Source organism: Desarmillaria tabescens (assembly GCF_030435595.1).
Source record: "Desarmillaria tabescens strain CCBAS 213 chromosome Unknown EV420scaffold_5, whole genome shotgun sequence".
Classification (NCBI taxonomy): domain Eukaryota; kingdom Fungi; phylum Basidiomycota; class Agaricomycetes; order Agaricales; family Physalacriaceae; genus Desarmillaria; species Desarmillaria tabescens.
In genome coordinates, this window is record NW_026848304.1 from 980190 (window position 1) to 1004544 (window position 24355).

At 48.1% G+C, this 24355-nt stretch overlaps 14 protein-coding genes across 14 annotated transcripts; 4 read left to right on the forward strand and 10 right to left on the reverse strand.

The window, feature by feature from the left end:
• Positions 1–184: 184 nt before the first annotated feature.
• On the reverse strand, positions 185–1406 carry EV420DRAFT_1513871 (PTH2-domain-containing protein). Its single transcript, XM_060471773.1, has 9 exons — positions 1354–1406; positions 1055–1302; positions 947–999; positions 889–894; positions 790–838; positions 711–736; positions 554–655; positions 449–498; positions 185–394 (listed from the first exon to the last, which is right to left on the reverse strand). Exons 1-9 carry the CDS (start codon positions 1376–1378, stop codon positions 345–347), a joined length of 609 nt encoding a protein of 202 aa, XP_060336365.1. The 5' UTR covers positions 1379–1406; the 3' UTR covers positions 185–344.
• A 1232-nt stretch (positions 1407–2638) lies between these two features.
• On the reverse strand, positions 2639–4310 carry EV420DRAFT_1513875 (uncharacterized protein). The gene is made up of 10 exons (XM_060471774.1): positions 4162–4310; positions 3995–4104; positions 3927–3937; positions 3702–3877; positions 3553–3644; positions 3395–3504; positions 3311–3342; positions 3206–3263; positions 2821–3159; positions 2639–2770 (listed from the first exon to the last, which is right to left on the reverse strand). Exons 1-10 carry the CDS (start codon positions 4201–4203, stop codon positions 2721–2723), a joined length of 1020 nt encoding a protein of 339 aa, XP_060336366.1. The 5' UTR covers positions 4204–4310; the 3' UTR covers positions 2639–2720.
• Positions 4311–4364: 54 nt separating this feature from the next.
• On the reverse strand, positions 4365–6997 carry EV420DRAFT_952384 (uncharacterized protein). Its single transcript, XM_060484121.1, has 6 exons — positions 6698–6997; positions 6373–6645; positions 6189–6323; positions 5611–6133; positions 5462–5556; positions 4365–5411 (listed from the first exon to the last, which is right to left on the reverse strand). Exons 1-6 carry the CDS (start codon positions 6902–6904, stop codon positions 4563–4565), a joined length of 2082 nt encoding a protein of 693 aa, XP_060336367.1. The 5' UTR covers positions 6905–6997; the 3' UTR covers positions 4365–4562.
• On the reverse strand, positions 6998–7588 carry EV420DRAFT_952387 (uncharacterized protein). Its single transcript, XM_060484122.1, has 2 exons — positions 7243–7588; positions 6998–7185 (listed from the first exon to the last, which is right to left on the reverse strand). Exons 1-2 carry the CDS (start codon positions 7445–7447, stop codon positions 7091–7093), a joined length of 300 nt encoding a protein of 99 aa, XP_060336368.1. The 5' UTR covers positions 7448–7588; the 3' UTR covers positions 6998–7090.
• EV420DRAFT_1513882 (uncharacterized protein) lies at positions 7459–8812 on the reverse strand. The gene is made up of 8 exons (XM_060471775.1): positions 8737–8812; positions 8576–8678; positions 8475–8517; positions 8406–8418; positions 8308–8355; positions 8198–8252; positions 7985–8143; positions 7459–7928 (listed from the first exon to the last, which is right to left on the reverse strand). Exons 1-8 carry the CDS (start codon positions 8749–8751, stop codon positions 7621–7623), a joined length of 744 nt encoding a protein of 247 aa, XP_060336369.1. The 5' UTR covers positions 8752–8812; the 3' UTR covers positions 7459–7620.
• A 31-nt stretch (positions 8813–8843) lies between these two features.
• Positions 8844–10931, reverse strand: EV420DRAFT_952419 (DEAD-domain-containing protein). Its single transcript, XM_060484123.1, has 6 exons — positions 10564–10931; positions 10315–10514; positions 10148–10265; positions 9796–10097; positions 9425–9745; positions 8844–9373 (listed from the first exon to the last, which is right to left on the reverse strand). Exons 1-6 carry the CDS (start codon positions 10829–10831, stop codon positions 8936–8938), a joined length of 1647 nt encoding a protein of 548 aa, XP_060336370.1. The 5' UTR covers positions 10832–10931; the 3' UTR covers positions 8844–8935.
• An 18-nt stretch (positions 10932–10949) lies between these two features.
• On the forward strand, positions 10950–11979 carry EV420DRAFT_952427 (peptidyl-tRNA hydrolase PTH2-domain-containing protein). The gene is made up of 8 exons (XM_060484124.1): positions 10950–10981; positions 11038–11219; positions 11267–11319; positions 11369–11374; positions 11426–11474; positions 11522–11547; positions 11597–11698; positions 11743–11979. Exons 1-8 carry the CDS (start codon positions 10966–10968, stop codon positions 11822–11824), a joined length of 516 nt encoding a protein of 171 aa, XP_060336371.1. The 5' UTR covers positions 10950–10965; the 3' UTR covers positions 11825–11979.
• Positions 11935–12355, reverse strand: EV420DRAFT_1637467 (uncharacterized protein; the record flags this gene model as incomplete). The annotated part of the gene is made up of 3 exons (XM_060476706.1): positions 11935–11954; positions 12007–12129; positions 12178–12355. The coding sequence occupies 3 exons, from the start codon at positions 12353–12355 to the stop codon at positions 11935–11937; spliced, it is 321 nt and encodes a 106-aa protein (XP_060336372.1).
• A 258-nt stretch (positions 12356–12613) lies between these two features.
• EV420DRAFT_1637468 (uncharacterized protein) lies at positions 12614–13479 on the forward strand (the record flags this gene model as incomplete). The annotated part of the gene is made up of 6 exons (XM_060476707.1): positions 12614–12742; positions 12796–12874; positions 12922–13048; positions 13105–13117; positions 13167–13390; positions 13440–13479. The coding sequence occupies 6 exons, from the start codon at positions 12614–12616 to the stop codon at positions 13477–13479; spliced, it is 612 nt and encodes a 203-aa protein (XP_060336373.1).
• Positions 13431–16503, reverse strand: EV420DRAFT_952516 (WD40-repeat-containing domain protein). Its single transcript, XM_060484125.1, has 7 exons — positions 16230–16503; positions 16017–16184; positions 15584–15966; positions 15409–15532; positions 14705–15358; positions 14214–14654; positions 13431–14164 (listed from the first exon to the last, which is right to left on the reverse strand). The coding sequence occupies exons 1-7, from the start codon at positions 16485–16487 to the stop codon at positions 13622–13624; spliced, it is 2571 nt and encodes an 856-aa protein (XP_060336374.1). The 5' UTR covers positions 16488–16503; the 3' UTR covers positions 13431–13621.
• Positions 16504–16523: 20 nt separating this feature from the next.
• On the forward strand, positions 16524–17275 carry EV420DRAFT_952545 (mitochondrial import inner membrane translocase subunit Tim10). Its single transcript, XM_060484126.1, has 2 exons — positions 16524–16682; positions 16734–17275. The coding sequence occupies exon 2, from the start codon at positions 16775–16777 to the stop codon at positions 16997–16999; it is 225 nt and encodes a 74-aa protein (XP_060336375.1). The 5' UTR covers positions 16524–16682; positions 16734–16774; the 3' UTR covers positions 17000–17275.
• On the reverse strand, positions 17125–17457 carry EV420DRAFT_1262253 (At2g23090 like protein; the record flags this gene model as incomplete). The annotated part of the gene is made up of 2 exons (XM_060467112.1): positions 17125–17204; positions 17328–17457. Coding segments are annotated over 2 exons (210 nt in total), but the record flags the coding sequence as incomplete, so codon positions are not given.
• Positions 17458–17644: 187 nt separating this feature from the next.
• Positions 17645–19386, forward strand: EV420DRAFT_1513902 (pyridoxal phosphate-dependent transferase). The gene is made up of 9 exons (XM_060471776.1): positions 17645–17876; positions 17929–17943; positions 18000–18075; positions 18130–18279; positions 18331–18395; positions 18446–18506; positions 18559–18776; positions 18827–19062; positions 19114–19386. The coding sequence occupies exons 1-9, from the start codon at positions 17690–17692 to the stop codon at positions 19360–19362; spliced, it is 1257 nt and encodes a 418-aa protein (XP_060336377.1). The 5' UTR covers positions 17645–17689; the 3' UTR covers positions 19363–19386.
• A 1-nt stretch (position 19387) lies between these two features.
• Positions 19388–24343, reverse strand: EV420DRAFT_1760025 (Urb2/Npa2 family-domain-containing protein; the record flags this gene model as incomplete). The annotated part of the gene is made up of 15 exons (XM_060480605.1): positions 19388–20075; positions 20132–20262; positions 20318–20491; positions 20540–20743; positions 20801–20985; positions 21047–21208; positions 21260–21369; positions 21418–21728; positions 21779–21897; positions 21946–22109; positions 22160–22945; positions 23000–23112; positions 23161–23680; positions 23729–24098; positions 24153–24343. 15 exons carry the CDS (start codon positions 24341–24343, stop codon positions 19419–19421), a joined length of 4197 nt encoding a protein of 1398 aa, XP_060336378.1. The 3' UTR covers positions 19388–19418.
• Positions 24344–24355: the final 12 nt, after the last annotated feature.

Below are 24355 nucleotides of genomic sequence, written 5' to 3' on the forward strand. Positions count from 1 at the left end.
GTTTGGCCTTGATTGATGCAAAGGGTGGCACAGCCAAGCCCGAGTCTAAGTCCACGTTCCGTTCCTTCCGCCTGCTATATGGGATGTCGTTAGTATCGCTTGACCGAGACCTGCACGGTATTCGATATCTGGAAAAGCCCTGGCGATTCGTGGCAGTGGTGGTGGGGACCACAGAGCAACCGGGAACATCTATTTTAGAGTACCTTGGTAACAAGAAATCAATTGCTGTTGTGCATGACCTTCGCATGGCTCCTAACATTATTCTAAGTACCAAAAACCAGAATTCAACGCCATCTGTAGCTCTAAACCTCCAAGGCAAAGCACTTTGAACAGTAACATCACTACTAAAGCGGCCGCAGCGTGCCGGTAACCCTCTTCACAAGATCAACGGGACCTGGATTTTACCTGTTAGCCAAACGAATCACACTCCAAGGCGCTGCGGACTCACCGACAATGCCAAGAACTGTTCGGGAACCGGCCTCAATTTGGGTTCTTCCGCTGGATAAAAAGTCTTCAGTTGCAAAAGGGGAGCGTGATAACACAAGTTGCCTACGCGTCTTGGATCGATCTCGTGCACAGATTCAGCATTTGAGCAAGATCTTGCAGCACCAGAAGTGAGTCCTCGTCAGAACAGCGACGGGTCAATTTGGGCTGTCTGAAAGGTGTGCAAAATCGATAACGGAATATTGATGACCGACAATTTCACGTACCCTGCGCCTTCCCAGCGCCTTAATAGCTTTAAGTTCCTTGGTAAGGATATTGGAGACGGGCCAACTCAAATCTACACACCGGTACGTTCGAGGTCAGCATGGACTTATAGCATGCAAGGACAGCATGCCTAAACAGCAAAGTATTTAGCAACGGGCCAAAACAAAACTGACAACATACGAGCACCTAAAGACAATGTCACTAACAGACCAAACTTATCAAAGTAGAGCCAACTTACTGTGCAGCTATTTTTCCCGTGGTCATACCCAAATCCTCCCTAACTACGAGAACCTGCGAAGATCACGCGCTTGAGTCGACATTCAAATTTTCAAGAACGTCAAGGTACCATCGTGCATTCGTCAGTGGGACCAATTTTGAGAGAAGACAGGTCGCCACGGTCTTCATCTTCAGCTTCCGAATCACTCTCATCATTTTCACCGTTATCGTGCAGAGGGTCAGTAGCCTCGGTGCCCTTTGCGGCCGCCTCGACAGCCTGACCATGAGGCTTCTCACTCCTGGCTGGGTCCCGCGGCGATACATTCGACCCTACCCATAGACCAATAGCAAAAGTGGCGGCGACAACCACGCCATACGCTGCTTGATCACCTGTCAGTGTGTAGAATACGAGACAACGTACATAATTACCTGAACTTGAAGTGAGCGTGTGCATGGCGTCTAACTTGAAGCTTAACCGGGCCGGGCCTCGGGAAAATCTAAAACTTTCCCATGGTGCTACACGTAACTTCAACTGTCATCGAGAACTAGTTACTTGCGACGTCAATTATCTTGACACAACACTAACGTTGTACGTATAATAATCAGTATCTTCGGTTGCAATTCCCGGTGAAACTTTGGCTCCAAACAGCCTGAACAGACAGACAAATTGATTTTGGCAAGAACTTCGCTAACTACGTGTTCAAAGTTTGACGCTACCCAGCTGCGTTTTAAGCAAAATTTTTTACCTATGTACGCAGAATGAGCAATCATCGCCAGAGCTGGGGTTTCTTTGTGGTCGAATAAGCTTTTTCGGACCGCTCCCTGAAGTGCCACCTATCTGCACTAGCTCAAAAAAAAACGATCGTACTCGTAAGTCCTCGTATGATCGTTCAGGCTGTTGTCGCTCGACAGTTCAATGATCATTCCTCGATATCCGAACATCGTTAAGATTACGTGCAATGGTGACTTTAACTAAATAAATGGCACATCACAGGCCTGAGGCCACTTAGCTTAGTGTTAGGATCCGAAACGGTCTCATGGTTCCATTTGTGATCATACCACGCCGTTACGTGCAGTTTTGAGAGGAAACTAAGGTTCTTGAAACGTGCGTAGTAGTACTCAAGCTCATCTTTTGATAGAAACATCAACGCAGAGGATCCTTGAACCGGCCATCTTTCTCCTCATATCGGTCTTCTATCTAGTGTGGGACCGTACAGCTCTCCTGATGTATTCGTCGCTTCTATTTCCAACTTTCTGTTCCAGTTATTCCCCTACTATGCATCAGTAATACAGCTCTGATTCCGCTGTTGTAAACGGTACCGCCGCCGCTAGCGCGATCAGCTTCCCGATTGTCGCAGAGAGACACGGCCCGCTGCATTCTTGGCGAATAGTTTACTACTTCTATCAGAAGATCAAATGGTCCCAATGCTTTTGCTACAAGTGTTCCATCCGTCCCAGCAGTAGCATTCGGTTCCAACCGATCAGACTTCAGATCGGCGTTTAGCAGCTTAGTGCTTCTCTCAGAGTTATCCTTACTGACATTTGCGGCCGCAACTGTGTTTCCTTACAAGCTCTATCACGACAGTTAAACATGGATGTTTTTAGCTTCTCCGTGTTTGTAGGCATTATCCCATTGGAGAGACCACTGCAAATGAAGGTAACTCCGTATTCAATGGTTTCTCTCGTGTCGCTTCGCTTGCGATTTAGATCATAGAGGACTGGTCTGATGCTTTCGTGATGTTGATTAAAAATACAGTATCATACATAATCCAATGAGATGAACAAAAAGATGCCATTTAGGAGCTGTCCGTGTCAGTTGATGAGCCTGTTTCGTCGCCGGCATCATCTACAAGTTTTTCATGAGAATTGAAACTCCACTGGGATCCCACAACTTACCCTGGATATAGTCCGGTAGAAGTGAAGGCGGCGGAGGCCGAGGTGGGCTCATTCTCTTCGGAATGGGTCGAGGAGGGCCCTTGCCCTTCACCATCTTCGCATTAGAACCACGAGAAGCAAATGTTGGGCTGTGTCCTGAGAACGAGGAAGACACTGTTGTCATGATGGACCCAACATCTGGTGAAGACCCGCGAGATGAGGGTGAAGACCTGTCCAGGAAAGAGGCTGTTGATGAATCTCGTAGCTTTGATGGTACCATAGAGTGCGAGTTGGTAGATGGCAGACTTGGCATCGACAGCATCCCATCATGTTCTGCTTTAACCCTCGACACCGGGGATCCTGAACCTGTTCAAACAAAGGCATGTGTACAACAGACGAGGCTTACCTTTCTGCTGTTTTTGCTTCTTATTGGGAGACACTTGCGGTGACGTCTTGAGTGAATCCTATGTCTTTTAGTACGATGTATAGATGTCCAACGAGGTAAGCTTACTCGTTTCCGCTTCAAGTTGAACTCGGCTTCGTCTGCGAGAGCCGGTAATCAACTCAAAACGAACTTGCAGAAGTAAAGTCGTACCTGCTCGCTTACTTTTTGACTTGCTCTTAGACTTTAGCGGTCGACTGTCTTCTGAGACGTTCCCGTCGTCCGTAACTGGGGATGCAGACCTACCAGGATCGGAAGATTGTCTGATGTTGTGTCAGACGTAGTACGGATTTGGCAGTAAAGTGGCATACTTGGGCTTGGAATTCGTCCGTGCCGTAGATCTTCTAGCTGTGGAGAGCCCCATACAGCTGGCAAGGTGTGGCGCGTAACGATTTGAGGCAATCTGAAGTACAACATAACTTTAAGCAGTGCACGATACACCAAAAGCGTATGCTGTTACCGGTCGAGAGCATTGAACACAGTCTAAATACACAGTACCTCCATCTAATTTTGTGCCATTGGGCGTGCTTGTACCAGTCCCATGAGCAGCATGTTTGTTGTCCGCAGAGGCAGGTGTTGCTGGCCTCGAGGATGGCACGGTTTGTGATGACGAGCTCGCAGAGCCCGGTAAGTGCACTGAGATAGGTAGTTGGCATCACGTTATATCTTTCAGAGATATACACACCCGCATTACAACTGAATGAGCGAAAACGGTCAGTTTGTCAGCACTTCGCAATGTAGTACAATACAGACCGAGTATTGCATGTAGTACATATTGAGCGGCCCTTCAAGACATCGTGGTGAGCTTCTATGGCAGCATCCATGACAATCTCATCGAGCATCGCACAAAACAGCTTGTTAGTCTGGCCAACGACGAACTAATGTTAGTAGTAGTTGCAAGCGGAAGCACAAGAGCATACCAGCGAAGCCAATAAGGCCTCCTTTTCAACCCTTCTCGACATATTCAAATGTACGATATATCTAGCAGACAGGTGTGCTCTATACTGGCAGCTTGATTGTCGATGCAGAATGCTGGACTTGAACAAAAGAACAAGCAGTGAATTTCAACGCGACTCGGAACGTAATTTCGAGCCACGTGGTCGATCACACCTGCCAATTTAGGCCCAGACTGAGAGTGCTCTGGCTGCAGTCTGGCCGCCAGCTCTGATGTTCACGGACATACGAAAGAAAAGATGATACATTAATCTCGGTCATAATTTCATCCATAGGTATAAGTTGAAAGTCGTGAAAAATTAACGTGGCTAGAACAACCCAAATGCCACAAAAAATTAGTTAGCGCTCCCCCCGTTTTAGTCCCAGATTAATACTGCGACGCCGTTAACCGAGAGACAGTGAACACCCCAATAATGGCAACGGCAAGAGCCCCGATACTTGCCGGTAAAAGCAGGTCTCTCGGTATTCCCATTACTTGGTCGAACGGAGCCGGCACAGGAGGAGGGGCTTCCTTTCTGAAGCCCTCTGACAGCTCCAATTCTACGATTTCTTGGGCAGCAGCAACTTCAGCCTTGGCGTCATTATTGCCTGCACCAGCTTCATCCCAGCCTTTACCGCCCTGTACAAACAGGACAACGCGGTCCGAATTCGAGGCCCGGGCAATCTTCACAGCGTCAGTAACATCATGGTCCGAGGTGATGAGAACGGTATCGCCGTCCGCGTCAGTATACGACAGCTGGAAATCAATGGGATCAGGCCGTATGTCAGAGCCCTCCACAGCTGTGAACTCGGTGAAAAAGGGATCTGCGGCTAATTTTCCAGAGACGACCTCTCGCAGGTGTGCAATGTCGTCGTTACGAGCTTGGAAGCGATGTGTCCTGCCACTAGGTGTACGGAACTTGAAGACGTAAGTACCATCGTCAACAGGGAGAGGTCCAGGGGCGGGGGCCTGCGCCGCATTCTTTTTACGTGAATATTCCTCCAGTACGGATGCCTCATCATCAATGACGGAAGCCGAGTCATTGGGGTGAACCTCAGACTGAGGCGAACGAGGTGAACGCGGCATGAGGTGAGAAAGACTGCCCATCGATGGTGCAGTCCGTACGCGAGATCCTGATAGAGCCGACTCTGAGTCCTCGAAGGAATCGAAGAAGCGACCCCACATTGGTCCGCCTTCTGTGTCGGTAGGGCCACCTTCAACACTCATGGAATTCATCTACAAACGATTAGGGACACTCAAGTAGCGTGGTGTGGACGATAACTGACCTGCTCCAAAGTAGCGTATGTCAACTTTAAGACATCGATTATAGCCACCAAACGTCCGTCGGCTTCGACAACAGGGAGATTGAGGTAATGTCCATCTAGAGAACACCTAATTCAGCATCACGAAGTCAGAGCGGAAGAAATGCACGAACTATGCATCTTTTTCAAAGCATCGTGAACAGTGAGGGTAGGAGCCGCTGTATCAGGGTGCGGCGTCATGACCCGGACCACGCTACACCTGTCTGCATCCAACCCGGCGGCAATAACACGCAGAACGACGTCTTTACTGGTGAAGATACCGGCAATCTTAGCGGGCATGTTCGGTCCCAATCCATTTTCCATAACACACACAGCAGTTGTTTTCCTTTCCCTCATTAATTTGGCAACTTCACGAACAGTAGTCTTTGGTCCGACCATGGCAGGTTGAGTACGCGAGTCCATGAGACTGGTGAGATCCGGAAGTGCCGTCTTTTCGCGCAGCTTCTCGGCCCAAGCAAGCATTGCGACGGCTTGTGGGTTTGAAGAGACAGATCCAAGTTCAGACTGTACACCTGCCATCGCGGAAAAGAGCTGCTCGGAGGCAGCTGAACTCCTCTCGACCTTTCCCAGTGCTTCATGGAAAACCTTTGTGATGTCAAGAAGACCAACTACGTTCCCTTCTTCGTTGCAGACGGGCTATTGAGGATTATTAGTTAGGAGTGCAGGTGATTTCAGTATGTAGACCACCCACCAAATGCCTAAAATGCCTTGAAACCATCAATTGCAGTGCCTCAGTCGCGCTGGTCGTCGATTGCGTGACCATGGGATTTCTCGTCATGATTTGATGCACGGGAGTGAGATGAGGATCCAAGCCGTCCGCAGTGACCTAAGATATGCATGAAAGATAGGAATGACGCGACACAGAACAGACGCACTCGATACGCCAAATCCTTAGCCGTGAAGATACCGCTAAGTCCCTCGTCATCATCAACGACAAGAACACAGTCCGTTCGTTTAGCAGCACAAAGCTGACTTGCTTCCGCGACAGTGATGTTCTCCGGAACAGTTAGGGCTGGGGCTGGCTTGAGCGCCGCGACGGTTCCCTTTTGCGCATTCGACCTATTACCGCGCTTACTGCTCCGCTGGTGCTGGGTCGTCGAAATCGTGCGTTTTCGAGCGAGTTCAGACTCTATCTTCTTGCGAATGGCCTATCCCACGTGTGAACTCGACACGTCAAACTGGAACAAGAGATACACGTACTTCATCCCTCTTGGACTGTTTCCTCCTTGTTTCGCTTTGGAAATTCGAGAGCGACGACATGGACACGGAACCGTTCTGACTGTGGTTGAAACGGGAAGGAAGAGGAGAAGGAGAACGGTCGGAGTTCGGTCCAGGAAAAGGGACAGGCGACGAAGGGCCGAGATTACGCTGGGGGTTAGAGTGCGAGGGTACTGGGATCCGTGACATCCCTGTCCGACTCTGCTGGTATTGAGGGCTTTGCCTTACCGCGCCAATGGCAAAGAGTACTTTTTATTTTCGGCTTCCAATTGGCTCCTGTTTGGCAAGAGCCTCGGCGCTCCAGAACAGTCCAGTACCATCCAACTCGTTATAAAATCCAATAAATTCGTGTTACAGACTCTCCGTGCTCTCCCTTCATTTCCGTACTACTGTCTTCCGGCCTTTTCCTTGGTATTTCTGTGTGTACAAGTAGTAACCACCCCCGATCAACGCCAATGCCAAAAAGTTCGCTAAGGACCGGCGAAGCCATCAGAAAAATGACATTTCGTGTGTCAAAAAAATTTCACCTGTAACAAACCCAAAGAAGCCTTGGAACAGATCCATGCCCAACTTCACAATGCTTTGACCGAGCTGCAGCACTGATACGATGGTATCTTTTCCCAGTGCAAACATGGCTTGGAATACTCCAAGGAGAGAGTGGAAGAGTGACATCACAATGCCGGCGAAAACACTAAAGAATTCAGAAAATGCGGATGATATCGTGGACGCCATGCTTTCAAAATGTTGTATGTATGTATTGGAAACCCAGCCTGCTGCAATATATATCTACGAAACCCATCCCAACGTCATCGCCCCGTCATTCCGTTGAGTGGAGTATGGAGTATGAACACATTTCCCAAATCAGTCCAACAAGATTTGGAGGCCTAAGTTCTACCGATATACATTTATTGTCCACCTGCAGGTGCAGGCGCAAGGTTACTTCCTCCCCAACGATCTATCAACCCGCGCGCCTGAGTCCAGATATTGGTTAAAGTTGGATTATTCTGCTGAGCAATTAGCGCGCCGATGCGAGCATCCATAGCGGCAAAGGCATCACGAGTGAATGCCGATTGATAGTATCGTTGTCGCAAAAAGTGAACATAAATAATGGGGGAAAGGAGCGAGTTCTGGAACGCAAGCGCCCCGAGAACAACTCGAACGAGAATGAGGAGTTCGGTGTAGGCCACTGCACGCATAGCAGAGTCATAGTTGTCTGTGGAGCATCCCTGTCAGCAGGGAGACAAGTATATAAGATGGGAATACAATTACTTTTAACCCAGACTTGAAGCTTTTTTGCATACGGGTGAGGAGTAGGCGGTCCCCCAGCAGTAGCAGGTGGTCCTGGTGGAAGGAACTGAGCCATCAAGGTCGTTCGCGTAAAGGTCAGTGCGTGGAACAAAGAGAAAATGGCGAATGGAAGAAGGGTAACTAGGATACACTGATGAGCTGTATAACACACAGACAGGACGGAGAAATACGGACTGGTAATAGGCTTTGAAGACCACCAGAAGAACGCGAGCAAGAGGTATTGGACGTTCTTACGGAAAGGTTGTCAACACCTTGATCAAAACAATCAGAGAAGAGTTGCTCACTTCATCCATCATAGCTCGCCTGACATAGGCAAGGTTGGGTTGAGGAGTCTGCTTGGTCGATAAGAAAGAATTACGTCATGAAACGACCCAACACGCACGCCTAGAGCTTTTCTGGGGAGGATAGAGGAATAAGCGACGGTAAGATAAATGTTCATGGTAATACTCACTGGCAAACAATGGCATAACTGATGAGGGCACCGGTGTAACTCGCTGTAGGGTGTTTGCGACCAACATCAGGACAAACTCGATCACCATAAAGACTACGCACTTTTGTACCACCAAGACGAGACACTTTTGAAAGTGATCCATGCGAAAAAGTATCGCAACGCTGAGAGCAGCAGGACGAAGTGGCCAGAAGCCCAGAGGTAGTGCTGCACATGCAGATAAGTTGGTTTCCTGGCAGCATGGTAAGGATGAAAGAGAACCGACCTGAGTAGTAGCCATGGAGGCTATCTGGGGATGAAGATGGATGTGGAAGAAAGAACTTACTGAGATGAAGGTGACGAATAACCGTGGTGGCCTCAGCTGTCCATGTTTGGCGCAACGTGGTCTTCACGTGACTTTTGATGACGGATGCAAAAGGTTACTAGCATAGAAGATATACGGCAAAAAAATGTTACAACTACTCTCAGCGACTCCACTGTCCACTAGCTGCCATCTTCTGCCGCTCTCTCCCCTTCTTGTACACTTCCTTTTCAACTCTTTTTCTTCCCAACGTCTCTATACGCCGACCTTTACCCTGATTCCGACGTTCCCGTACCTCCAGCTGTTTATCTTCATCCTCGTCCAATGCCGCCTCATCAAACTCTAGTTCCTCGAATTCCTCCTCATCGTCATGACGCGGACGTTTCCGCTTTTCTGCCGAAGTACTGCTTCCGCCACCGATATTCACATTGACGCGAGGAGGAACCGAGAAACCAAAGGCCTTTCCAACCTTTGCAAGATCCAGCGCATTGACGTCGAAAATCTTCTTCAGCGAGTATGAAGCATATGCTTGTAGATATGCCCGGAAGCCATCTTTAGCAGACTGATGAAGGAAGTAATTCTTTTGCAACAATTTTTCGAGCTGATAGACAAATAAGATAATATTCATATTTCAGTGGAGAATAAGACGGACCTGACTCTGCACATTCTTTATGCGATCGGCGGGGAAGCTGAATTCATTGAGAGGGACCTTGGCCTCTTTCAGATACCTTAGGAAACCTAGCTCGCTCTCAAGCAGGAATAGCAGACTTTTCCCAACTTTTCCTGCTCGAGCTGTACGACCCACTCGGTGGATATATTCCCGAGGATCATCTGGAGGATCGAACTGAACGATCCAGTCCACACGGGGTATGTCCAACCCTCGAGCAGCAACATTGGTCGACAACAAGATACCCGAGTCTGCATTGATGAACTCAAAGAATGTATTTGTCCGTTTCTGCTGTTTTTGTTTTCCCTGCACAAAGTTAGCCAAAGGCCATTGCTTCTCGACGTTAATGGACTTACGTGGAGATCCAGAACCGGAACATCAATGTAGTTGAGTAGTTCAGCGTGATATTTGACAGAATCACAGCTGGAAAAGAAAACGATGACTTTTTTCTTTCGGTATTTGCTGAGAAACGTGAAGAGTAGAAGGAATCGTCGGTCTGAAGGGCAGACAACGTAGCCTTGAGAAAGTGTCGATACAGTGCTAGTAGACTCTTCCTTGTCAACGTCTACTTGCACAGGACCTGGTCGAAGCGATATCCGTGCCAGGTCTTGTACCTTTGTTGTCTGAGTAGCAGAGAATAACATCGATTGTCGATTTTCTGGTGAAGATTTGTGAGAAACGGACGGATAAGGAGCATTTGTAACGCACCATTAGGCAAAAGCTTTATAATTTTCTTCATCTGCTCCTCGAACCCTACCTCAAGAATCCTGTCCGCTTCATCGATAACTAAAGCCTTCAAATTACGATATACGAAGCCTTTTGTGCTCTTCCCCAGCTGGTAAGTACCAGTTAACGTTCGAAGTACGCATACGCACCTCCAAATGATCCCATAACCGTCCAGGAGTAGCCACCAGGAGGTTTACACCCTTGACCAGCTTGTCCGCTTCCGCTCTTCGATTAGCACCTCCCATGATGATACCAAACGTCTGCGAATGATGAGCCATGAGATCTTTTGCAACGCCGAATATTTGTAAAGCTAGCTCTCGTGTCGGAGAAATGATGATGATTCCAGTGCCTGTCTCAAAGTATTAGAAGAAGCGCATAAAAAGACCAGAAACCCATACCGTTCTGAGGCTTGAATTTTAGTCTGTGTAAAAGTTCGACAGCGGGTATAAGGAACGCGAGCGTTTTGCCAGACCCGGTGCGAGCAGCGCCTAAGAGATCTTTACCGGCGAGGAGTAGGGGTATCGATTTTTCTTGTACGGGTGTCATGGTAGAGAATCCCATATCCTCGAGAGCTTTCAATGTCTGTTGAGATAGTTCAAGGGTGGAAAAAGGCTTCCTGGGCGTAGCATTGTCCGCCGCAGCAGAGGTGGAGGCCTCAGCATCCATTTTAATAAGTCGCCGGGTAAATGAACAGTGATTAGAGATGATGAGTGTTCAATAGGTCTTTCGTCGACGACGGTGCTGATGAAGAAACTGAAAAAAGCTGCCTCGGAGTTTGCCGAAACTACCTTTTCCCCTTCATGTCTCGTTCTCCTCGTTCGTGCCTTGCTGTTCTGGCCTTTCTGCTGCCTGCTGAGATTTTTTCTATCCAGTCATAATATCACTTGCTCTTGGAGCTGTCTCCGGTACTCTCGGGTTTTTTGTCGGTTACCTACGAAACCGTCCTGAAGCAAACGAGACGAAACTGTTTGAACCCGAACCAGAAAATGAGGAAGACATTCCTGACGGAGATCTCTCTTCTGTATCAGCCAGTTTTCTTGAACCCTGCAAACTTGTATGAGAATCTGTTTACTTGTGACTGTCTCAACAACCAGAACTCAGGTTTTGATCGTTCGAACGGATCTGAAAATGGGTAGTGGGAAAATATTCGCTCAGTAGGTGCGCTTGTTCGTGCTTTGTTATGGTAGCTGAGCTCATGCGTAGGTGCGGGTGCGTACATCAAAATTGATATGCGATTTCTCAGTCTTAAGAATTCCATAGAGACGCGACACTTGCCTGCTACAAGGCACTAGTGAAGAAAAATCCCACTGTAAGCTATGTTTCTACGTACCCAGATTTTCGCTGACGATATTTAAGCTTGTTAATCATTGGGAACGCACTGGGTGAATTGTCTGCACTTTCAAAGGTTGAAGATTATCTGAATTCCGGTAGCCAAGCTAAAATAGCCCTCAAGGCGACCTCAGAGGAGCAGATTCTTGAACTGGAAGCAATCGCCAAGAGCCTAAATCTTTGTGCGCGTTCAATAAAGGACCAGTAAGTTCTCGCTGCATAATTGGCTCACGTTGACCGCTCTGCAGGGACACAACAGCAGTTCTTGGCATCGGTCCTGCTCCGGTTAAACTGGTGAATGAAGTGACTGGCAAATTGCGTTTGCTGTGAAGACAGAAGATAGGAATCTCATTGTGATACAGGGCTAGTCTCTAGATGGCTAATAGTACAGTGTACGTGCGAATGCTGGTGATACAATGCATAAAATAGAAATGCTACAATCAGCAATCCTGCTCTGCTTCTATCCTACATACATCAGCTTTGGGGGGCACTTCCGACATGGATCGACTTACGTGGGACAATCTCCAGTGCTGCTAAAAGTGGTACAGTCTTGTCTTCCTCTTTGAAGGCGCTGGTTCCCCCGCTCTGAGCCGAAGAGGGTCCCGTCTCGGATGTACCGCCGTTGCCTGCATTGTCTACTCAAAGGTTAGTCTCGAAGCTGGGTATATGCGCTGCACACGTACCGGAGAGGATCTCAATTAATGGTGCGGTACCATTGTTCTGGACATTTCCGCCATCCGCGGTCCCAGCGTTGCCCGAGTACGAGTTGGCGGCCGAAGACACCGTGTCCACGCGAGGAATAACGGCGGCAAAGGAGCCGGACACGACAAAGAAGAAGAGGGCGATGAAAGAATAGAACATGGCCAGCACGAATAGATAGGCGGTAGCTTGCTTAGTGATGGAAGTAGGAGGGAAAGGTGTGCGAGAAGGGAATAACGACCGACCCCGCCTTCTTATACACCGGCGTTGTTGTGCCTTGTTGACGCGTCTTGGGCACGTGAATTCAAATTTTATGCCTCCCCAATTCAGTTTATTTAAGTACTTCCCGAGCTCCACGCCGGATCGAATGAATATTTTCCTCTTTCTTTTTTCCCTCGCTTTTCGTGTCTCTTCACCGTCATGTCTAGCTTTGCCGTCGCACGTGCATACCAACACTCTTTCCGTACTTACCCTAGCATTACGCTCGCGTGCATAGGCGGAACCATGAATGCACTCGGCGATGTCGTCGCTCAGGCCTCCCAGATAATCGTGAGTCGCTACAGGCGGTATTCGACAAGGGTGTTTCTCAAGGGCCCGCATAGTTGACAAAACGACATGAACAACGCCCGACATATGATTTCCACAGAACATTTCGCTTTTTCTGCTTCGGTTTTGCGATAAGTATGCCCCTTTCTCTTTCAGATTATGTCCCCTCATCTCCATCCTAGGTCCCATGATTGGACGATGGAACAAATTCCTAGAGCATCGGTTCCCAATGCGACGCAGCGCTACCAACTCGAGTCGTGGGAGGGCAAAAGCCCTCGCTAAAAGAGTCGCTTGTGACCAAATTTTCATGTGCGCCTTACTTTGCTCCCCTTGTGTTGGAATACTTCTCATAGTTCGTCTTACAGGGCGCCAATTGGGGTACGTATGGTTTCGCTCCTTTATATCCTCCCCTGATCCTTTGTGGCAGCTCGCTGTTTTTTTGGGTTCTATGGGATTAATGGAAGGTCGAAGCCCCGCTCAAATACAAGAAAAATACAAAGATCTTTACAAGCCTGCCCTCATCACCAACTGGCAAGTCTGGCCGATCGCACAACTCGTCAACTTTCGGTTCATGCCTCTTCCCTATCGCGTCCCATTCCAATCCACCTGTGGCGTGTTCTGGACACTCTATTTGTCCATCATCAATTCAAAGTGAGCTTCCGCCTTTCATGTTTATCAAACGACTAAAATTCGCTGGCAGCGAGGATCAAAAACAAGATAGACGGGATCACTCGAACTGAACTTCTCTTCAACATGGCCACTATATATACATATCTATTGCATTCAATCACGGATTTCTCTCATCATCGGAAATAATTGTAGTCTATACTAGTCATACGTGTACTTTTGTCAAATATAGAGCATGTAGTAGCATACAACATTTCATGACGCCCCGTATTTGTGTCTGAAGTAAGCTGGAGGCAATGTAGCAAGAACATCGACCAACGGCCTCTCAACCACAACCAACTCTCCAGGAGAAATGAAATCAGCATGCAAGATCGGTCTGAAATGAGTGATCATCTTGAAGTCGGTTGTGTGCTGATCCTGAGCTGCAGGCCGTTTCATGTTGTGCGCGCGCAGACGCTTTTTATTGAATCCGCCGTTGCTAAGGTTGGAGCCATCCATGTTGATCTTACACATCCATGTCGAACCCCAGAACAAGGCGTATTTTGTCGGTGAAGAGTCCGGCGTGCTCTGTCGTGAGCCAGGATCAAATGTCGCACCAAGAACAGGATCATGTGCTTGTGTGAATCGCTGGGGGAGATTCGCAATAAGGCCCTTGGACCACGAGGGGAACTGTCGCGATTCCACGTCGTATATTTGAATGGAGTTGTCGGGGAAGGCGAGTGTTAGTAGACTTGACGTTGACGGGTCAAATGCCAAAGTTTGAGCGGGATGAGCAAAAGAAGGTAGAACGCAATGGTGCTATAACTTCTTAAGAAAGAGACGCGGAAGCAATGCGGCAAAAGCTTACTTGGATAGAGTCCAGGTTGAAGACATGAGTCCGGGCGTTGTCATCAGAAGTCGCTGCCCATTGTCCGTCAGCACTGACGGCAATTCGCAGAATGTTGACAGCTACGCAAGATGATGAATCATTGTCAAGCGCGGCCTCCGATTCCGGAGCTTCCATATCAACATCCCCGTCAGGCCTGAGTTTTTTGGTGACTCGGTCTCCGCCCATGCCGTTTCTCTGACGGTGATGATCGAATCTTCGCAAAACCTTTGGTCCATCGGTATCATTTCCTAGGTCTATGAGTAAGACGCACGATGACATGGCCGTTGTCATCACAAGCTTGGAAGAATCAGGGGTAAACGCGAATGCTAGTCCACCTGTCGAATGTGGTGTAAAAGGAAGCTGGGATTGTAGTATTGATCCAAAGTTGCGCACTCGTTTAGGTGTGAGATCACCCCTAGGCTAAATCTCATCAGTTTACGTATGACGACAATCTGTGAGCTCAAACTCACATCGGTGGCCAAAGAAAATAATTTTGTCTCGTATAGATCGGAGACGACGAACCATCGACCGTCATCTGATATAGCACTCGCAACAAGATTGGTGTGGACATTGAGGTCCATCTCTAAGACCTTCTCCCAAGCGTCATCTCCAGAGGCTGTTTCTCCCGCATCAATATCATCCTCGGAGCGTTGGTTAATTCTCCATATACTCACGCCGGCCTCTCTCAGGCAAGAAACGAGACGAGCACTTCGGGAAATGCATATAGAAGACACGTTGGATGGTCCTGCGGCGTATGCCAGTCGTCGGTGGTAAGAATCACCAAATGTAGCCTCGACACTAGTCGCAAGTGGATTTATTATCTTCTTGACAGTGCTAGAAGGAAGCGCGGCTGGCGTAACGACAACGGACATGTCAAGACCTCCGGAAGCAAGTACAGGAGCAACATCGATGGGAAAAGAACGTTTGTGGGAGGTTGGGAGAGGTGTGTAGGGCGGCCACATCGCTAATGCACGGATATCGTGTGAGTGCATTCGACGAGAGCTTGATTGTATCCATCGGGTAGTTGTCCGTCCTGTACTTGTGCTGTCGGTAATGTGCGTTTTAACGAGTGAATATTGTGTCGTCTTTTGATCTACGCCTGAAGAGTATACAACAGACCCTTCCTAGAGATAACTCAGATTGACGAACGCGATTAGAAACAGAAAGAACTAACAGGGCTGACTGCGAGGCACAGTACATCAGCTCCATGACCTTGGAAGCTTTGCAACTGAGTGCAGGTCCTTGAGTCCCAGAACTCGACCATTCCGAGGGAGTCCCCAGAGACAATAGTACCGTCCCTGGTACAAGTCAGCATCATTCCACAAAAGACGGAAGAGATGAACACCAACCCGAGTGCACATACTGCCCACACCAAAGTCCTTTCACCTCGTACTTTGTCCGTGCCCATGCGCTCGGATGAGCGCCCCGTTACAGCATCCCATTTACGCAGACTACTATCAGACCCACCTGTCACTAGCCATGAGTCTGACCACTCATATTCCTCATCATCAGTTTGTCCTGAGCCAGTCGAGACTCTCTTAAGCGTAGGCGGACCCCAAGCAATGCTCAACAGTCGAGATTTTACGCGGTCGAACTTTCGAAGGTGAACTAAATCATCCTCTAGCAAAGACAGGATGCGTATACTTCCGTCCTCGCATCCCATTGCTAGTTGCGTCGACGCTGGGTTAACTGAGATGGACCAAATAGAGCCTCCCTGGGAGCTTATAGTTCTCTACTAGATATGTTATTCAACATTCCAAGGCAAAGTAGTATATGACCTACTCGCACGCAGCACCGATCTGTGTCCCATTCCAGTAGCTCACTGCCGCCGCCCGAGCTGAATAACCGAAGTGCATCGAGATTTGGAACCTCATCAGAGAGAACCTGACGTGGATATCGTATGGAGAAGGCAAGAGAGTCGACTTTGGATGGATATAGACCTGGTAGTGTCTAACACCAGATTAGTGTAAACCATACGGAAAAGTAGTTACACACCCTGGTCACTACCCAAGCTTGGGGTGATTGTAGCCCATCCTTCTCGCCTGACCAATAGCAAAGATCGATGTTCCCATTAGCATGCCCGACAGCAAGACTTGCAAAATGTGGAAACTGGGCTGCTGCTGCTGTATCCTTTCCTTTGGGTGAGGGAAGAGGGAGAGGGGGAAAGGCCAAGGCAGTGATTGAAGAAGGAGTGTAGTCGACGAATCTGCAACGGTGGACGCTGATGGCTGTCTTAGTCTGAGAGTCGGCCATGGCTGCACAAACAGACGCGACTTTTTTTTCGTGCCTGATCTGGACGAAAAAAACGTGACCAACGACTTCAATATTTTCACTTGCACCGTCATCCAGGCTTCGTCTCAAAAATATCATGTCGTTCCTTGGTGGTGGTCCACGGGCTGGTCCTTCTGGCGGTGTCAATCCAGAAAAGATTGAAATGGCCATTACCGAGTGACTACCTTCATTATTTGTTTCCTCTCCGTATCTGACTGGTATCTACAGACTGGACACAGTGACCGACTTTTTCAACCGCATGGTGGCGTATGGACGTTTCTTCGAGTTCCTTTGCGATGTCTGAACATTGCTCTAGGTCATGTCACAACAAATGCATCCCCGCTAGATACGCAGACGGCGAGCTGAACAAGGGCGAGCAGGTCTGTATAGACCGCTGTGTGGCAAAATACAACGACGTGCAGAAGAAGGTTGGCGAGAAGATACAAAGTAGAAGTGCAGCGAATGCAGGCAGCTCAGGCTTCGGTCCCTTGTAATCACCTTCCATCACACCATATTTATTCCAGAGTCACCGCTCGTGAAAATCTAAAAGATCGAAAGCAATCCGGTATCAAGTCTACATCAAAACAATTGTAGCCCGAAAAAAAGCAAAAATAAGGAACTATTTCCCAAAAGTCGGGAAGCATTCAGCAATGGTCTTGCTATGCTTATTCTGCGCATGCTCCTCTAGTCTGTAAATCGCTTAGAAAAAAACAGTCAATAACGTCTAGCTGCCCAAATACTCACGCGGGCGCCCGGGTAGTGACAAACTTGACGTGGCGAAGATATTAGCCAGTGTCCTGTCATTGAAAGGATGTAGGGCACTCACGAATGCCTGTCGACAGGTAGTACAGAGGATGTTCGTAGCTGCTGCATTGGACTTGGACTGCGATTTCGATCCTTTCGCGGCGTTCTTGTCTGCATTTCTCTCCCGTTTTTGAGCTGCCTTGGCACCCTATAGTGACACAAGGTGAGAGTGAGCCACCATACAGATAACTATTTCTCTTACGTTTCCCATTTCAAAAACAGATATTGAACAAAACAGTAGCGCAATGAATGAGTGAAAAGCAAAGAAGGTGGACAAACACCTATCACGTAAGTAATCGATCCCACCATTCCGGTCGATTTCCGGTATCCGGACCGCCGCCTCTGTGCCAGAAGGTTCACCATGATAAGTTCCGACAAAGATGACTCAACTTTCTTCTTCTTCTCTACGGCTACGCTCATTCTTTTTCGTCCAAGCGCGTAAAATGTCTTCCTCCTTAGAAGTGGCTAGAGCAAAGGTTATCCAATCCGTCAAGGTCGACCTTTTGTCGAAGACTCAAGCTATAGAGAATGAATCTAAACGCAAGGAGATTGCCCGAACCTTCATTTGTGAGTTATTATACCTCACAGCAGTGAGATACATCCTGACGAGATATTGAAGCGGATACTATTACTGGTTGGCTCCTATCTCCATTCCTTCTCCTGACGACTTAAGTGAATACAATGCTACAGTTCCAACCGTAGAGATGTATGCCTATGCTGTCAATGCGACTCTAGGCGACGACGTATATTCGGAGCCTTCGACTACGCAAGTCGTTTATCTGCTTATCAGTATCCATCCTGATGTCTGTTCTCCTATCAGCTCCCTGGAAGCTCATATCGCCCAACTGACCGGCAAGGAAGCAGGGCTATTTATGCCGTCGGGGACAGCCTCGAACCAGATTGCGCTGCGCACTCATCTGAAGCAACCTCCATACACGGTTTTGTGTGATCACCGTGGCCATATTCACAAGTATACGCATGTTGTACGAGTCTTATCCGTAGTGACTAATTTTAACTTTAGATATGAAGTCGGGGGAATACCTTTCCACTCTGGTGCTGCCATGACCACTTTGATTCCCTCAAATGGTACAAATGTCTCATGTCTTTACGTGCGCGAGCTAATCTCGCGATGTAAGGCCATCATCTCACTCTGTCGGAAGTGGAAGACAATGTGATCTATGACACAGATGTCCATTTGTATGTTCATGTTCGTTCTATTCCAACCTTTTGACGTTTATCCTCTGAGCAGAGCTCCGACGGAGGTCATCTCGCTTGAGAATACTCTCAACGGAACTATATTCCCGCAGGACGAAATCATAGCTATTTCTGGATTTGCACGTTCGCACAACATCAAGATGCATCTTGATGGTGCACGTCTTTGGCATGTTGCTGTTGAGACTGGGCTGTCTATGAAGGAGCTGTGTGATCCCTTTGACACTGTCAGCCTCTGTTTCAGCAAAGGGCTAGGTAAGTTGCATGGCTATCCGAATTCTTGGGTATTCATTCTTCGCATAAAGGTGCACCTATCGGTTCTTGCTTAGTAGGCCCGAAAGAGTTCATAACGAAAGCCCGTCGGTTCCGAAAGCTTTTTGGCGGCGGTATGCGCCAAACTGGTATTCTCGCAGCTTCAGCAGCTTACGCTCTCAACAATAATTTCCCGCTTCTTGTAAACGTCCATGCGCTTGCTCGCAAGGTTCAAAAAGGACTCGAGGATATTGGCGTGACCATCCTAAGTCCTGCTGAGACTTGTATGGTACGTGTTTGCTACACTGCATCTGGAAGCGCTCGTTTACCTTCGACCCAGGTTTTCTACGATGCGTCCAGCATTGGTGCAACATATGATGAAATATTTGAGCGAGGGAAAAATTTGCCAGAGCCCCTCATACTTGGGGGTTCCAGAGTTGTTATCCACATCCAGACTTCTGAGGGTGCTGTCGACGACTTCTTGGCCCTAATTAGGGACATAGCCGAAGAGAAAAAGAGAGCAGGATTTGTTAAGCCTGAAACAAATGGTCAAACTCATGTCAAGGACGTTTATGTCAGAAGGCATTAAGTAGAAGAATAATATAACAATACATAATATATGCTGTACAATAACAACGGTGCCTCTTATCCCTTGCCGATATATCGTTGCTTTTCATATTCCTTCCACAATGCTTTCATCGTTGCTTTCCCGCCCACGTCAAGAGACGATAGCATAATCGCATCTCGACTGTGTTCATTGATCATATCACACAGAGCGAAAAGACCTGGCTCTAACTCCTTCCGAAGACTTGCCGGGAAGACACAAAGAGGGTCGCTGACAGCGTCAATGTGTGCTGTCAACACATAGGCAGCATGCTTGGACAACGGTCCCACCAAAGACTCCGCCTTTGGCGCCTCAGTATTCGATGACTGGACTTTGACTATGCTTTTGGTTGCCAAAGATTCTAAGAGTCGAGAGAGAGCCTTAGCTTCTTCATTGCCCAGCGGTTGCTGGGGGTTTATCCAAGATGGGTAGCTCTGTGCGACCATGGCGCTCTGCTTCGCCCCAAGTTGAGCGCGTGGTCTCCGCATTATCATCAGTAGCTGTCGCAGGATGTAACCGAGATGGGGTAGGGTTTGAATGACAAGGTCGCGCCGGAAACGAACGAGAGACCGGATAACCGTGACGATGTCATGAAAGGCGGCCGTCGAGGTGCCCTCATCTTGTTCTCGAGCACCGGACAGAAGCTTTGCTATAAGTGACCATATCGCGCTGACATCGACCGGTCGCAGTGTTGTTGACTATGCGAGGTTGGTCAGGTTCGTAAAGCAATGGTATAGTCACAAGAATGACCTACTCGATCGCGACACCTTTGAACTAGGAAGCGGAGTACTTGCTGGCGTATCGCGGACACGGAGATGAACACATTCCTACTCCCAAATGTCGTTATACAGAATGTCGTAAAGTTTTGGGCAATTTGGAAAGTAGCTTGTGTATCGCATGTCAGAAATTTCCGTGCTATGCAGAAACGAAAGGTACCGACTTTTTGGAATCTCTTGTAACAATAACATGGCCACACCCACCATACACTGTAAGGATGCTGTGGTGTGCTCGCTACTCAGTAGTGACCGAGAGACCGTTTCTGTTACATGAGTAAACTCCGGAGCCGATAGTTCTCCATATATGTCGGCCAGAATGGCATCCATGCTGGCTTCGTCTATTCAAAGGTCAGTAAAGGAGCAAGTGCATGTTATTCTCCATTCACCTTCGGAGCCGAAGGTGGGATATAGAACTACATAGGCTTCCGTTACTATATCCAAAAGGGCGCGCCGAGTGACATCTGTGCTGTATAAGAATTCCTCTTTGAGAATTGCAAACGTAGTGGTTATCGCATGATGATAGCAGTGATTCTCATCGAGCTGACAGAACTTGAGGCACAAGTGGTGTCCGTACACCTGCAGATTGACACCTACAAGTTGGTATTGTATAAGAGTGATTCAGCGCCAGCGAAGGATTATCGACAAACCTTCCGGCGTCAGCCATCGTTGGAGGGAGATAATGCAATACCACCCACCCAACAGCCCACTGGCAGGAAATTTCAAGTCGTCTGCATTGATGTCGTTGGCTGCCATTGCCGTCATAGAAGGCTCAAGGAAGGCCTTAAAATCGTTTTGAATTTTGAGCAGCTTAGCCCTGAATTCATCTGAGAAACTGAGAAAGAGAGACGAGGAGAGATCATCAGCAGAAGCCCACGCAAGAGCAGAAGTCTAACCTGTCAGGTTGGTGCTCTTTGATCAAAAGCTGAGCCGTCCGCTGTAAGCACTGCGAACGAACGTCTCGCTCAAGGAAAGAACTGAGCTGCAGCCGCTGATGAAAATTGGACAAGAGTTCAGATGTGGCTGAGCGATGGTTCTTCTCTGCTTTCAAGAGGGAGCTAACGGAGAGAGAATAAGTTTCAGCACCGACTGCAGAGCCTCTAACTTACGATACATAGAACTCGACAAGATCTAATGTGGCCAACGTCACTTCTTGATTGGTTAGAGCGGTTGTAGCAGATATCATCAGATGCTCCAAGTAGGATGGGACATCTTCGAGCTATCTTCAAGTAAGTCGATCTGCTGAAGAAACAGGAATCAAGCTTACATGTCGGTCAATGACACCAAGATGTGAGAATGTTCGCCTCGCGAAAGTGCGGAGCACCGATTTAGATTGGGAAATGTATCCCTCATCTTCATTTATCAAACCACAGATCACTGTATCTGCGCGTAATGCTCTCTTTGCAAAATTTAGCCATGACTGCCGAGAGAAATACTCAACCGGAACCGCCAGTAGAATGCGGAACACAACTATTATGTCACGGTGTGTTGTACTATCAGTTCGGATAGACTCCTCCGATCGCTGGTCATCGGTTCCTAGTGCTGATGTCGCCTCATCAAAGTAAGCAAGGAATGCATCTAATACCCGTCGTATAAATTACGTCGTCAACATGACAAATGTTACTCACTGCGTAAACTCGGTAACTCCCAGACTTGGGCCGATGTCAGGAAATGCTGAAGTACGGCATTACCGCTCCCGACGATGACACGAACAAGATTGCTCAATTGTTCGCGGGATGCCAAAACACTGGGCCTAGTTGAAAAGCAGCTTATGCACAAGGGATTACGGACTCACTCTATAGTTGGAAGCCATTGGCCGATAAGAAGATGAAGCAGCGCAATATGTGTACGGCCGGCATCCAGGGGTAGCGAGCCTTGCGCAACAAAGGCAATCAATTTGTCCACTAAAGATGTGTTCTCTTCAACGTGATGACCGACAGAATCAAGCAGAGTTCGAAACTGAAATGAGAGAGGTGAACAACAATATAGACATACGCGAAGAGACATACAATCTCAAAGTTCATAGCAGGATAAACAGGGTATCCATGTTCATCACAGCTTTTGTCCAATAACATCATGAGTTTCGTCAATGTTTTGCCATCCCACGAATCCTCTTGTGTCAGAGAATGACAGCGCTGAGCACTCAGGGAGTATTGCAGACGGAGAAGTGATGACGCTCCCACTGATGATCCCCATACCTCACGAGAGTGAGTACCGATCATTTTGTGCAGAAATTTTACTGATTTGGATAGGGTTGGATTCAGCGACGCACTCCGAAAAGTGTCTGCAGAGCGATGCAACTCCTCTCGAATTGAGGAAGGCAATGATTGTTGCGATATCGCAGACAGGATGACGCTGGATATCCGACAGGAAAGTGTCAAACAGAAAGCTGACACGTCTAAATCATGGATGATGTCTTCAACAGCAACCGCAGGTAATTTCCCCTTCATTGCTTTTTTGAGGTGTTCCGACAAAGTCTCTTGTGCAGCTGAGAATGCATCAGAACACGAAGCCAGATTTTCAAAGATTGAGTGAATAGTCGGTAGTATTTGAGTGGAGGTGAGGAAAGTTCGGGTACATATAACCAAACGATCAAAGTGAACAGGATGAACAAGCGCAGATGCGTCCGTGGCAATCTGGTAGGTCGTCCTGACGTCATCGAGGATGAGTGCTATCCTGTCTCGTTCAGGCGCTGATAGTAAGACTGAGAGGTGAGTGTTTATGGTGCGAGTTTTTGAGTGGTAGTCCAACAAGATTTCTAGGAATGAGAAGAAAGACTTGTCGGCAGTCGGTCTCTGTGCGACAATATGTATTTAAGATACGAGGTTGTGAAGGAGTGATGTACTCACCACCAATATCAGGGGTAAGATTTTAGGCAACGCTGCTTCCAGGATACTGTACTCTATACGAGCAATCATAGTGAGCGCACCAGCTACAAGTGAGGTGACGATCTTCTGTTCTTCTAAGGGTTGATCAGCCGGTGCCGCGCAGTCAAGAATTCCAAGGCTACCTGTGACGCTAGCTGTGCTGAGAACGGAGATAGCATTCTCAATAACCTTCGTGAAGATTCCTTCAAGGTCTCGTTGACTACCGGTGAACAGTGCCTCTTCGTTGATGACTTTCAGCAGCTCCACCTGAGCTGTCCAGGCTTCCACCTCTAAGCCGCTGGCGTTCAACAGCGGCTGAGAAGAAATGAAAAAATGCATCCCTGCCGATCGGACTTCTTCGATCCCACCAATCGACTGTCGCGACGATCCCTGTCCAAAGAGTGCTCCACGAAACCGCTTGACTGAGGTTACGAACGAGCGAAACAGGCGAGGAAGGTTGACGAGGAGTGAAGACATATTGACACCCTCCAGGACTTCGAAAAGTGTGAGATCACCGTCAACAGACTGCCGGAGGATGTCAAGACTGAAGAGGATTTCAACACCGGCAGTGTATATGTTCTCCCCGAGGATTGAGGCCGCTACGTCTGTACTGATGTACGTCATCCAATCACCAAGATACATTTGGGTAAATGTAGAGTAAAGCTATGGGGTCTTTAACGAGGGCCAAAGAGCAGTCAGAAAGAAACTGACCTTCTTTTTCATTGACGAGTTATTGAAGGAGGACAGGAATGAATGAAGTAACCATTGTCCAATCTGATCATGATTCTTGTCTGATTGGCAGCACCGTGCAGAGAGCAAGAATATTCCGAAGCACTCTAGCAAATTTTCGGCGGTAAATTTATGGACTGCCAGAGGCCATATTATTGCCAGGCAATTGCGTGTGAGGAAGGTCAGGTGTTGTCGAGCTGAGACATCAACATCTGATAGGCCTCTTAGGAGTGCAACGACCACAGGTAAGACCGGTATGCGATTCAACAACGGTAGGAGCCATGTTCTTAAAGAGACTTGCGGCGACGAGATGACATCGAGCAGGAGGGTCCAATAACGAACATCAAGAATCCTGGGTAAGAAAAAAAGTCAGCACGGCAAAATGACCATGTATGAATGCTCGCACGTCGATTTTTCTTTAAGCAATCTACTCAACACCCAATCCGCAATGACTTCCTCTTTTCTAGGGACGTAGAAAGTTTTATTGTCCCATGCCTGACGCGCAATATCGATTTTCAGAGGTCCTTCTGGGGATGGAGGATCAGAGGAACTCTTCAAGGCTCGCACAAAGCCCTGAGATGAGCGAAAAGACTCCATGACTGATCGACG

What these genes read in the sequence shown, in the direction of transcription:
- EV420DRAFT_952516 (XM_060484125.1), bottom strand. Translation starts at nt 16,487, where the DNA reads ATGGCCGACTCTCAGACTAAGACAGCCATCAGCGTCCACCGTTGCAGA. An exon ending in TGGGCAGTATGTGCACTCGG is followed by an intron (nt 15,533 to 15,583) that starts GTTGGTGTTCAT and finishes GACTTGTACCAG; the next exon opens with GGACGGTACTATTGTCTCTG. An exon ending in TCAACCTGGACTCTATCCAA is followed by an intron (nt 14,165 to 14,213) that starts GTAAGCTTTTGC and finishes AAGAAGTTATAG; the next exon opens with CACCATTGCGTTCTACCTTC.
- EV420DRAFT_1513871 (XM_060471773.1), bottom strand. Translation starts at nt 1,378, where the DNA reads ATGCACACGCTCACTTCAAGTTCAG. An exon ending in TGCTGACCTCGAACGTACCG is followed by an intron (nt 737 to 789) that starts GTGTGTAGATTT and finishes AGGAACTTAAAG; the next exon opens with CTATTAAGGCGCTGGGAAGG. An exon ending in AGGCGCTGGGAAGGCGCAGG is followed by an intron (nt 656 to 710) that starts GTACGTGAAATT and finishes CACACCTTTCAG; the next exon opens with ACAGCCCAAATTGACCCGTC.
- EV420DRAFT_1513875 (XM_060471774.1), bottom strand. Translation starts at nt 4,203, where the DNA reads ATGTCGAGAAGGGTTGAAAAGGAGGCCTTATTGGCTTCGCTG. An exon ending in AGGCCTTATTGGCTTCGCTG is followed by an intron (nt 4,105 to 4,161) that starts GTATGCTCTTGT and finishes GTCGTTGGCCAG; the next exon opens with ACTAACAAGCTGTTTTGTGC. An exon ending in CGGACGAATTCCAAGCCCAA is followed by an intron (nt 3,505 to 3,552) that starts GTATGCCACTTT and finishes ACACAACATCAG; the next exon opens with ACAATCTTCCGATCCTGGTA.
- EV420DRAFT_952545 (XM_060484126.1), top strand. Translation starts at nt 16,775, where the DNA reads ATGGACGTTTCTTCGAGTTCCTTTGCGATGTCTGAACATTGCTCTAGG.
- EV420DRAFT_952387 (XM_060484122.1), bottom strand. Translation starts at nt 7,447, where the DNA reads ATGGCGTCCACGATATCATCCGCATTTTCTGAATTCTTTAGTGTTTTC. An exon ending in CTTCTTTGGGTTTGTTACAG is followed by an intron (nt 7,186 to 7,242) that starts GTGAAATTTTTT and finishes GCCGGTCCTTAG; the next exon opens with CGAACTTTTTGGCATTGGCG.
- EV420DRAFT_952427 (XM_060484124.1), top strand. An exon ending in TAGTGAAGAAAAATCCCACT is followed by an intron (nt 11,475 to 11,521) that starts GTAAGCTATGTT and finishes ACGATATTTAAG; the next exon opens with CTTGTTAATCATTGGGAACG. An exon ending in GCGCGTTCAATAAAGGACCA is followed by an intron (nt 11,699 to 11,742) that starts GTAAGTTCTCGC and finishes ACCGCTCTGCAG; the next exon opens with GGACACAACAGCAGTTCTTG.
- EV420DRAFT_952384 (XM_060484121.1), bottom strand. Translation starts at nt 6,904, where the DNA reads ATGTCACGGATCCCAGTACCCTCGCACTCTAACCCCCAGCGTAATCTC. An exon ending in AACAGTCCAAGAGGGATGAA is followed by an intron (nt 6,646 to 6,697) that starts GTACGTGTATCT and finishes CACGTGGGATAG; the next exon opens with GCCATTCGCAAGAAGATAGA. An exon ending in CATACGCTACTTTGGAGCAG is followed by an intron (nt 5,412 to 5,461) that starts GTCAGTTATCGT and finishes AATCGTTTGTAG; the next exon opens with ATGAATTCCATGAGTGTTGA.
- EV420DRAFT_1513882 (XM_060471775.1), bottom strand. An exon ending in GGCGAGCTATGATGGATGAA is followed by an intron (nt 8,253 to 8,307) that starts GTGAGCAACTCT and finishes CCTTTCCGTAAG; the next exon opens with AACGTCCAATACCTCTTGCT. An exon ending in GCTTCAAGTCTGGGTTAAAA is followed by an intron (nt 7,929 to 7,984) that starts GTAATTGTATTC and finishes GATGCTCCACAG; the next exon opens with ACAACTATGACTCTGCTATG.
- EV420DRAFT_1513902 (XM_060471776.1), top strand. Translation starts at nt 17,690, where the DNA reads ATGACTCAACTTTCTTCTTCTTCTCTACGGCTACGCTCATTCTTTTTC. An exon ending in CACTTTGATTCCCTCAAATG is followed by an intron (nt 18,396 to 18,445) that starts GTACAAATGTCT and finishes TCGCGATGTAAG; the next exon opens with GCCATCATCTCACTCTGTCG. An exon ending in TATGACACAGATGTCCATTT is followed by an intron (nt 18,507 to 18,558) that starts GTATGTTCATGT and finishes TCCTCTGAGCAG; the next exon opens with AGCTCCGACGGAGGTCATCT.
- EV420DRAFT_952419 (XM_060484123.1), bottom strand. Translation starts at nt 10,831, where the DNA reads ATGGATGCTGAGGCCTCCACCTCTGCTGCGGCGGACAATGCTACGCCC. An exon ending in AAAATTCAAGCCTCAGAACG is followed by an intron (nt 10,515 to 10,563) that starts GTATGGGTTTCT and finishes ACTTTGAGACAG; the next exon opens with GCACTGGAATCATCATCATT. An exon ending in TAAAGAATGTGCAGAGTCAG is followed by an intron (nt 9,374 to 9,424) that starts GTCCGTCTTATT and finishes TTTGTCTATCAG; the next exon opens with CTCGAAAAATTGTTGCAAAA.